General features: G+C 34.7%; 1 protein-coding gene across 1 annotated transcript; it reads left to right on the top strand.

Annotated features, from left to right (window-relative positions):
- The first annotated feature begins 989 nt into the window (after positions 1–989).
- Positions 990–5,171, top strand: LOC136811403 (protein unc-93 homolog A-like). The gene is made up of 4 exons (XM_067068006.1): positions 990–1,166; positions 2,679–2,786; positions 3,826–3,985; positions 4,820–5,171. Exons 1-4 carry the CDS (start codon positions 1,119–1,121, stop codon positions 5,053–5,055), a joined length of 552 nt encoding a protein of 183 aa, XP_066924107.1. The 5' UTR covers positions 990–1,118; the 3' UTR covers positions 5,056–5,171.
- Positions 5,172–10,408: the final 5,237 nt, after the last annotated feature.

Here is a 10,408-nt window from a genome sequence, read left to right as displayed (position 1 = left end):
TTGACACATTTCTCTGATTACTAATAAACAGTAAATTATCTCGTCAAAATTAAATTGATGTAAAAAAATGAATTTTACCATACCATCCTACTTAACGAGGTTAAAGTCACCCATACTTTAGCATGAACTTAATTTTTTTTTTTATATTTTCGGCAAAGCATTGAACTAAAAAATGTCTTAGGATTTTCTAATCGAGTTAAGGCTCACAATTTCAGGTTAAGTGGAAAAAAATCGAAATGATTTTTTTTTCCAAATTTAACAATTTTTAGTTTTCTCGGTAAAGTCGATCAAAAAAAAAATCCGAGACAGTTTTTGGTTCAATCTATTGGAACATAGTAATCGAAAATTATTTTTTTCAAATTTCAAAAGCTAGGGTGACTTTAACTCTTTGAAGTTTAAGGTAATTTAAGATTTTAATTATTCCTCCCAGTTTTTTAATTCAGCTAAACTTTTACCATTAAAAGAATATTATTGGCTTTCAGAAAATATATACTTTTGAAGTATAAAAATTTGTTGTTCTAAAGATATGATCAATTAAAGAGAATGTGTCAAGGAAGGTGAACACATACCTTAAGCTTTTCTTATTTGCTAGTATTTTAAGCTTTCTCCTATTTTCCATCTGCTTTTAAATTTGGAATTAGCCCAAATTTTTAGTCGTTCTTAATTATTATTCGGCCCTTAGTGACTAAATTTTGACGAGGTGACTAAAATTAGGGCCGATTAATAATTAAGGCCGACTAAGTTTTGACCGATAAGGTACCTAACAAAATTCTTTCGATCGTAACAGATCTTTATCGAGTTTCTTTAAACAATTTTTAGATGAAAGGAAGGTTAACTACCATACCAACTCCACATCACAAATGAATTTGCAGTGTGGTATAAAAGCATGCCCAAAAATGAACAACACACCGTCGCATGTACATCAAGACGCCCAAGGTTTTCTTGGATTTCTTTGGAATTGGTCTTTTCAGGAGTGGCAATCATTGCTCTTCTTTTCAAATATCAAAGAACAAAAAGACAGCCAGGAAGAAAATGTTTGGATCGTAGTGAAAGATAATTTGGTTGCAGTTCTGAAGATCTTCCGAGAGATCTGGATATTGGAGTTGTTTGTCATATCCATGGCACAAGGAATGGTTCAAAGTTTTATGATAGGCGACATGACCAAGGTACGTTTGTTTTCATTATCATCTTTCCGGCCAAAACTTAGTCGGCCTTAATTATCAGTCGGCCCTAATTATTAGTCGGCCCTTAGTGACTAAATTTTGACGAGGTGACTAAAATTAAGGCCAACTAAGTTTTGGAAGTTTTGAAATTTCAAATTCAAAAGCAAAATATACCTACCCGCTATCTTTTTCATTAGCTGGGAGCAAACCTCAAACATGGTTCTTTTTGAACTTTCTAGTAGGCAGCTGGGTCAATAAAAAAGTGCAGTAGCTACAAGTTTGCGAACAAACTTTAAACATTGTTTTCATAGATACGACCTTCTGAACAAATCACAACCGGACGTTTGAAATAATTAATTATTTCGTATTGATGAGTCACGCAAAAGGAAAATTTTTATGAAAAAAAACATAGAACATATATACAATCGACGGTTTTTTGACGTAGATTAAGAAAAAGGTCGTAACTAATTTGGAAATTTGATAATAAAAAGTACAAGCTTCCGAGTTTTGATGACGTATATTTACACTTTCTTTAGGATCGTTTCTCGAGTAGGTGAGAAATCATATTATCCACTTAAAAGTCTTCTATATCGATTTTTGAGAGCTTTCGAAGGCGGTCTTAGATTTCAATTTGATAAGTTTGTGATTTTTTTTTTTTTTTGCGTCTCGGACGGTAAAATGACTTACGGACAAAGGAAAAGCGTTCTAACTTTTTTAGCAAAATTTCAGATAGGTTACTGACCATTTTCTTAATCTAGTTAAAAAAACGCTTCGATCGGTATATATGTCTGTTGGTTCTCAAAAATTTTTTCAGTTAGCCTATGGGCACGCATGACGTCATCAGGTATAAATATACCGGACACGTCCGGTAGTAATTTCAACAATCCGGTTGATGTTTTTCCTAGATATTTAGGTTGTATATTTTCAATTAAAAGTGGTTTGGGATTGTTCGCACCCCGTCCAATTTTTTTGTGACCTCAGCTGCCTGTCTTTTCTTGTTGAATGATTTGCGCGGCACTTTCCAACATTGTCTCAAACATTTATTTTGTTGCATTACAACGGCTTCTTTCTTTTGTTTACTTTTCAAATCACGCGTTCGAAGTCATATTCAATGTTCGATTAGCAATGCAATGTCTTCCTTCTAGGGAAACCCCGAGTTGAATGTTTGAAAGAAAATATGAACTTGTTCAAACATTGCTTCAAACATATTTTTGGACCTTTTTGTTGAAAAGATACGATTTTTGACTCCGCAAACCGTCAAACATCGATTTCAAAAATGAAACGTCACGATGTTTGAAGAACAATGTTTGACGGTTTGCTCCCAGCTTTAGGGCTTTTGTATATAGTAAACCAGTATTTAGACCATGTTCGCGCGTAACAGAATGAAGCCATTCTATTGGTTAGAAGTGACGTAACATTTGAATGTAACCAATAGAATGGCTTAATTTCGTTTCGGAGCGACACGGAACCGTCACGTGCGAACATGGTCTTAAACCATCTTTATTACCCCTTCAGAATTTTGCAACATGTGCTTTTGGAATTCAATACATTGGTTATGTCATTATGTGCAGTGGGCTGGGAAACTGTCTGGCTGCTTTGACGGTTCATACACTCATTGAAAAGGTTGATTTAAAATACTTGCACTTATTCCTTTTCGACCGTAGTCGCGTGGCATTTTTTGTCCGCTTTATCTCACTAAAACCGTCCCAATCCTTTTTTGATGCATTTTTCTATTGTCTATAGGTGCGAAAAAAGGCCTGGGGCGGCTTTAGTGGGATAGATCAGACAAAAATATGCCCGCGCGACTACGATCGAATAAAGGTGTATTATTCCAAAACATGAGCTGTTTGTGAAATACTTTTAGAGAGTACCTTTTTAACTTTAATCTTTAGAATTAAAAAGTATACAGCACCCCCTTCTCACAGACCCACTGGAAGCCCTTCCCACTGGATAATATCGTCCCCAGTGAAAATTATCCGCCAATCTTTGTCCTCACTGAAGATAATCAAATAAACCAATCCTCACTGCAAAATGGTTTACTCTTTTCAGCCCTATCCCCACTGAATTTTCGGACTTGAAAACAAAAGAATTGAGATCAAAAGTCATAAAAATACGAGAATATCAATTCCCATCGAGTTTCAGTCCGTTATTTTTATCCCCACTGGCTGAAAAAATCCCACCGGGTCTGTGAGAAGGGGGTGTCATATGGCGAGTATTTCGAGAGTGGATAACATCAATCGTATGAGGTGATGCTGGGAATCGAGAGAGGAACTATATATAATTAGGTATTGCCGGGTATGTGCAGAGCATTCCCCCTGAACCCTGAATAACAAACCCGATCCTTAAGCATATACCCATACCTAGCCTGAGCCTCTACTCTGTACCAGAGTGTATCTCATGTTTATCGTTTCGTAGTACACTCTTCGCGCATTGTCTGTTTTGTAAAAAAATTCCCGTACGGAGACCTCTGCAATGAATAATGATTTATAAATAGCAACACTTCTTGCGTCGTCCCCCCTCTCAAAAGAAAAAGACAATGACAACAGATCCTCTACGGCAATGAATTTTGAAATAAGCCGTAGATATCGGGTCTGTGTACAGACTACTCCCCCCTCTGACTTTATTGTGATTTTATTTTATAATTGTTTTTTCTTACAACCAGATCGGTATCTTCATCATCATTATGACGTCATGGGCATGCGCAAGCACCATCATGATCTGTTTCTTCTTCTGGAATGTCGCATCATCTCATCCTGCTGTTCTCCTGGTTATCAACATTCTGTTCGCGATGGCTGAAGGTGCTCTAACTTCACAAGTTCATGGTAAGATTGCTGTATACATTTTTTATAAGACAAACTATAACATAAGGCTTAAAGCCCAAAAAGTTAAGAACATCTGAAGGCTTCAAAAATTTTGGCTGTTCTTATAAAAAAACGTGTGAAAGAAAACTATTCCTTAGTAACAGGCGACTCATAATTAAGAGACTGACTGTTGCTCCCAAATAAAAGCTTTAGATGTGAATTTTATTATATAGACTATCAGAAAGCCTGCAAAACTTACCATAAAGTGTCTCACCTGGGAAGGTGACTTACCTTAATTTTAATTATGTGACGTCACCAAGTGTTGACAAAGTAATGTTACAAAAAGAAACCTGAAATTTAACAGTTGAGTTTTGCACCCTGTTGTGATATTGATCATTCATAATTTTGAATAATTTTGCCGGAAAAGCTGGTTTTTATGTCGATTGTCATTGCTCTGACTTGCGAAGTGATAAAAAGGAACATATGAGAAAACTGTGATACATGGAACTCTCTGTAATTCGAACTTCCATTCTTCGAATCTTTCTGTACTTCGAACCTCAAGTATTGGTCCCCTCGGCTTGGAAATCGTATGAATTGCTCTCTGTAATTAAAATCTTTCTATAATTCGAAGAAAATTCATGGTCCCTTGAAGATCGGATTAGAGAGAGTAAATTGTATTTTAAATAGAATGGTTGCTCAAATGTTGCGAAATTTAGATTATAATTACAAGTTTAAGGATTGTCTTCCTTACAGATTCATTCTGCTAAACATTTATATCACCATAATGTGATTAATTTTTTTCCATAATTCGATCGATTATAAGAAACCAACCGTATTTATTTATTTTCTTACCAGGTTACTATGGTGTGATTTTTTTCGAGCGGAAAGCAGCAGCCTTCGCCACTTTCTCTATATCAAGATCCATCGGTAACACTATCAGTTTCGCTTATGGTAACAGTGTTTGCGTGGTGACAAAAGTTGTTATTCTTCTACTGGTGAACTTCATTGGAATCTGTTTTTTTTATCATGTTTATTATGACAATCAACGATTGAAGAAGAAGAAAATAATTCAGGCGTTGCAACCTTCGTAAAATAACTATCATATCAAAAGTCATATTTCAGTGTATTCTAATTCCGAGCAGTAGGAAAGTAGGAATAAATAAACAACAAAGTTTTATTTTATTCAAGCAACAGCTTTTCGGTTCAAAACCGGGGGGGGGGTACTTAGGCAAAGATGGGTGCTAGGTATGTGTGGGCGGTAAGGGTCGGTTTTTCCACCCTTCAAAGTCTCTCTAAGGGTCGCAAAAAAATTTCATCAGTCTCTCTAAAGGTCTGAAAATTCACGATTTTTAGGAAATTTTGGAAAAAGTGGGTAGGGAGTTTTCAAAAATCGCATATACCGCCCTCATCCGCCAAACCTAGTACCCCCCCCGGGTTAAAACCATTTGAATAGCACTAGATGTTAAGAATTACATGAAATTCAAAAAGATACACCATGTGCGCTTTTTGTTACTAAGCTACATGTGCTTAATCAGTCCAGGTTTTAGTGAGGTTAAGTTAATCGGTAAAATCACGACGACGAACGAAAATTTAACAGGCTAGTGAGTTTCAACCAATCAAATTTCGTATTTTCTCTAGCCTATTACATTTTTCGTCCGTCGTCGTGATTATCCTTGTATGCTTAACCTCAGTATTATTACCGTGAAAAGCACAGCTCAAAATCATATATTTACGCTGTGCCGACGAATCGAGATTCTATTCATCGCGCAATCAGCGAAATCAAAAGTAACCATGACGACCATCCAAGATCTTGGATGAGCGTCATAGTCGATATTTTTATTCCCGTCCTTGAAAACACAACTTACAAAAAGTCATCAATGCTTTGTAAAAAGAGTCAGTGATAGAGAATCATAACATAAAGTCTGTCTATTATTTCGATTCAGTTAAAGTGACATTTCCATAATTAAAAGTTTAATAATTACTGTTATACATTTGGGGATCATGTAAAAGATTTCTTTCGAAATAAACTCATTTCAACTACACTTGGAGGTTTCTGGGGAATTCGTAAATAGTAAACTGCATACTGATACAGTCTGCTAGACATTAATATGGTAATATTTGCTCTTCATCTTTGATTTTTTCTACAGTGATTAGATTGACACATGCGCGATAAAATTTCTATTATTTGTCTTCAGAGGTTACTATTTTCTTTGAAAACTTAACCTCTGATACTCTGGTACAGTATTATTGTTGAAAAGAAGAAATGAGTTCTTGAAACGGGCGCTGAATTATTTCGTCTGGCGATTTTAGATTTGTTTTTTCTTTTTGGAAATTCTTTCAGGGAATAAGAAAACACGGAAATATAACAAACCAGCAATAGGGAAAGTATTTTTAAAAGAATTATTTCTTTTGCAGAATATAATGAAAAATGAAACAATTTTAAATATCTTTATCTACAACATTACATAAATAAATTATCAAGGAATTATTTCATAATCACAATACATGTTTCAAGATTCAATGCTGATTGATGTCGACTTTGGTTGATGTACACACCAGTCTGAGTACAACCCCTGTCTCACTGACGGGAAAGTCTTTAGCATATTCCTTGACAAATTCAAAACTGTTAAATAAACAGTTATGACTTTTTGGACCTACCACCGGTGGTCTTATAAATTAACCCCTGTCCGTCCGTCCGTCCGTCCGTCCGTCCGTCCGTTCGTCTATTACCAGCTTTTCTCAATGTTGACTCATGATTTTTTTCTGATTTTTTGCACAATGATGCAAAATGGCAATGCCTAAAATGTGACCTAGCCCGATTTTCGAAAAAAAAATATTTGGGTAAATTTGGGCCAAAAACTGCCTAAAAATAGAGTTTTTTGGACTTTGTTCAAAATTGCTTCATTGGTTTTCTCTGATTTTGGCAGAAAGATAGAGGGTAAGGTCCTATAAAAGATGACTCAAGTGATTTTTCCCGGAAAATATTTGTTTGCCGTAAAATACGGATTTTCGTATTTGGGGAAATTCCCTTTTACCATTTACAAGGAAATTAAGCTTTCTCGGGATCATCTGATTAATTTTTTCTGAATTTTGGCACAAAAATGCTGAATGGCAATGCCCAAAATGTGACGAAGCGAAATTTTAGAAAAAATATTTTGAGGCAAATTTGGGCAAAAAAATGCCAAAAAATAGGGTTTTTTGGACTTTGTGCAAAATCCTGTCATTACTTTTTTCTGATTTTTTGTGCAAAGATAGAGGGCAAGGTTCTCTAAAAAAATGACAGAAGTGGTTTTTCCCGGAAAATTCTTATTGACCGTAAAAAAAGGATTTTCGTATTTTGGGGAAATTCCCTTTAACCAAATAGGAAAATGTAGCTTTTCTCAATGTTGACTCATTAATTTTTTCTGATTTTCTACACGATGATGCAAAATGGCAATGCCTAAAACGTGACGGAGCCCGATTTTCGGGGGAAAAAATCTGGGCAAATTTGGGCCAAAAACTGCCTAAAAATTGCTTTTGGCAGGAAGGGCAAGGTTCACTAAATGGTTTAAGTGATTTTCCCAGAAAATTTTTGTTCGTCATAAAATACTGATTTTCTTATTTGGGGAAATTCCCTTTTACCATTTTACAATATTCATCACACAAGCTTTATTTTTCCATTCTGAATTTTTGTACAATTATTGTCTCTTTTTTCTTATTTTCATCTGATGTTAATCATTAGGTCCCGATTAGGTCCATTCAGCATGTTGCTTGTTAATATTTAAGTAGACTATGTAGTAGACTAGACAATGTCTGTCGCAATAAAGCTTCCCGTGTGCAGCAGCTTGTGCAAAGGGATTATATGATTGATTATTGTTCCTTGAATGTAGAAGATCAAAATTTGAGAGGTGGGGCTGGGTGTGACCACCTGTTGCTATGGAAACTGACGTCATTGGTTATTATGGCAACCAAAATAAAAAGTCGTAAAATTGAAAAATCATAAAAAAACATAATGGCCTCTACTAGAAGAAACATTCGACGAGCCGTTTGTACGAAATATCTGCTGTTCTTTACCAGGTGAAGGGTTTTTCTTTGAAAGTGACCAGCACATCGCATTTTCTAGGTCGGGCAAAACAGATAGATTTTCACCAAAGCGAGCCAGCAAGCGGTACAGCAGATTTAAGATTTTGTTTGTAATTTACTAAGGACACCCGATGTTGCCAGAGGACAGAAGGGCAAAAAATCTACTTAGAACTTTTAAAAGACAACTCAAATAACTGTCTAAAAGGACCAAAATTTTAACTTTGATTGATAGACATTAATTTTCGCGATATTAAACTCCTATCAACACATTTTACAACAGGGGGTACCCCCCGGTCGGTACTAAAATTTCGGACATAATACGGTTACTAAAAGGGTTTTCGAGAATTTAAGAGAAGTAGTATTTTAGTCTAAAAATTTTAGGTACATTTAGAGACAAAGATCACTCAATTTTGGTCTCCTCGGGGACATTTTTTTCAAGACTGCTGATTTTCCCAACATAATATTCATTTCTCAAAAATTGATACTTTAAAATTGATTTGAACTTGAGAAATTTTCTTTAAAAATGAGAAAGTTTTAATTTTTTTTTTGAAAAATTACAAAATACTCGCGAAAAATTCTGAAAATTACCAATTCTAGTACCAATTTACTACAAAAAATATCAAAGTTTAGTCTTGATACCACCTTTTTGGTATTTTAAGCACCCCATGGTAGTAAAATGATTTTTAAGTTTTTTGGGTATACCACCACGTCACTAAACATAATGATGTCATACATTTCAGTATCGACCCACCCCCTTGATTACAATACAAATAAGACCCGGAAAACTCGAGTTGAAAAAATGAACAAGCACAGCAAAAGTTGAAAATTATTTTTGTTTAGGTAATTAATATGGTTTTTTCGCAACCTATCATCAAGAGAAATGTGTATGTTTAATAAGATCATGGTAGGTTATAAGAATAGGTTTATTTCAGTCTTATTTAATATTTCATAAAATTAGTCAATGATTTAGTACAAAATAGATTACAAATTTCCTTAAATATAATTTTAAGTTGAAGAAACTATATTAAATAACATTTAAGCTTTCTACCCCTTTTCAGGAATTCATTACCTTAGGGAACTATTTTCGCGATGCGAGGCTGTAAGCTGTAAAATAAACGATTTTTGTCGATTTTATTTTCGCGGTTGACACCCAATTTTCGCCGAAATTTTCTCGTTTTCCAAGCAGCTCTGAAGATCTTTAGTGAAAATCGTATTTTGTGGAGCTAATGTCTGCGAAAATTAGCTACCTTAATGTAGTCTACGTTCAACCCACTGTCGATAAGGAGGCCCTCCATTTAAGAAAATTTGAAAAAATGCTTTGGACTCTTCCCAAAAAACCAGTGGGGGATGTAGGATATTTTATGCAGTGGTTTTCGATACCCCTAAAAAAATCTTGAAAAATGGCCATGTCCAATGGCTAAATTTAATGAAATATCCAGGGATAAATGATTGAAAAAATAAATTATTTGCTAATGATAAAATTCTCATAAATCCGTTGACAGTCGTTTGATAATAAAAAATCACAATCTTCACGATCCCAATAAACAACTTCTCTTTTGACCAAAGACTGATCTTTCCAAACCTAAGAGGTAGAAAATGGAAAAGCATAAAATTTCAAAGCCATGAGATTAGGAGTACCTTAAAAGAAGAAATTTTGGGAAAAATTTCATTTAGAGAATGGTAAAACAACAGAGGAAATTTCATTTTGCAAATGGCTTAAAAATCAAATTTGCGGGAAATTAATTTAGCAGATGAAGGATATTTTTTAGCCAAAACCACTATTAAATGAAAAAAAAGCCTGCCTTAAACCCTGAAATAGCACACTAAAATTAAAATTTGGCGGGTGACAGAAAAATTAAATTTTTTGCCAAATCCGCTAAATTAAGTGCCCCCAAGGCTCTAATAGGAAAACATTAAATTTAACATTTATAAAAGTTTCATCACATATCTATCAGCCAGCTCAAGTTACGTTGAGTCCAATATGTGTTATATGAAGCCATGAGAAAAAAAATCACTCCAGTAAGTACCTTTTAATGTGGCCGAATCAAATCTTATGGTGGTGAATGTTACCGTGAAAAGCACAGCTCAAAATCATATATTTACGCTGTGCCGACGAATCGAGATTCTATTCATCGCGCAATCAGCGAAGACAAAAGTAACCATGACGACCATCCAAGATCTTGGATGAGCGTCATAGTCGATATTTTTATTCCCGTCGTTGAAAACACAACTTACAAAAAGTCAACAATGCTTTGTAAAAAGAGTCAGTGATAGAGAATCATAACATAAAGTCTGTCTATTATTTCGATTCAATTAAAGTGACATTTCCATAATTAAAAGTTTAGTAATTACTGTTATACATTTGGGGATCATGTAAAAGAT

Source organism: Clytia hemisphaerica, unplaced genomic scaffold (assembly GCF_902728285.1).
Source record: "Clytia hemisphaerica strain Z4C2 unplaced genomic scaffold, Clytia hemisphaerica genome assembly, whole genome shotgun sequence".
Taxonomy (NCBI): domain Eukaryota; kingdom Metazoa; phylum Cnidaria; class Hydrozoa; order Leptothecata; family Clytiidae; genus Clytia; species Clytia hemisphaerica.
The sequence above is the reverse complement of the archived record's forward strand: the minus strand, read 5'-3'. Positions and strand labels throughout refer to the sequence as shown.

Excerpts from the sequence above, each read along its gene's own strand:
- LOC136811403 (XM_067068006.1), top strand. The coding sequence starts at position 1,119 with ATGGCACAAGGAATGGTTCAAAGTTTTATGATAGGCGACATGACCAAG. Across the intron at positions 2,787-3,825 it reads TTCATACACTCATTGAAAAG|ATCGGTATCTTCATCATCAT; the intron begins GTTGATTTAAAA and ends TCTTACAACCAG. Across the intron at positions 3,986-4,819 it reads TCTAACTTCACAAGTTCATG|GTTACTATGGTGTGATTTTT; the intron begins GTAAGATTGCTG and ends TTTTCTTACCAG.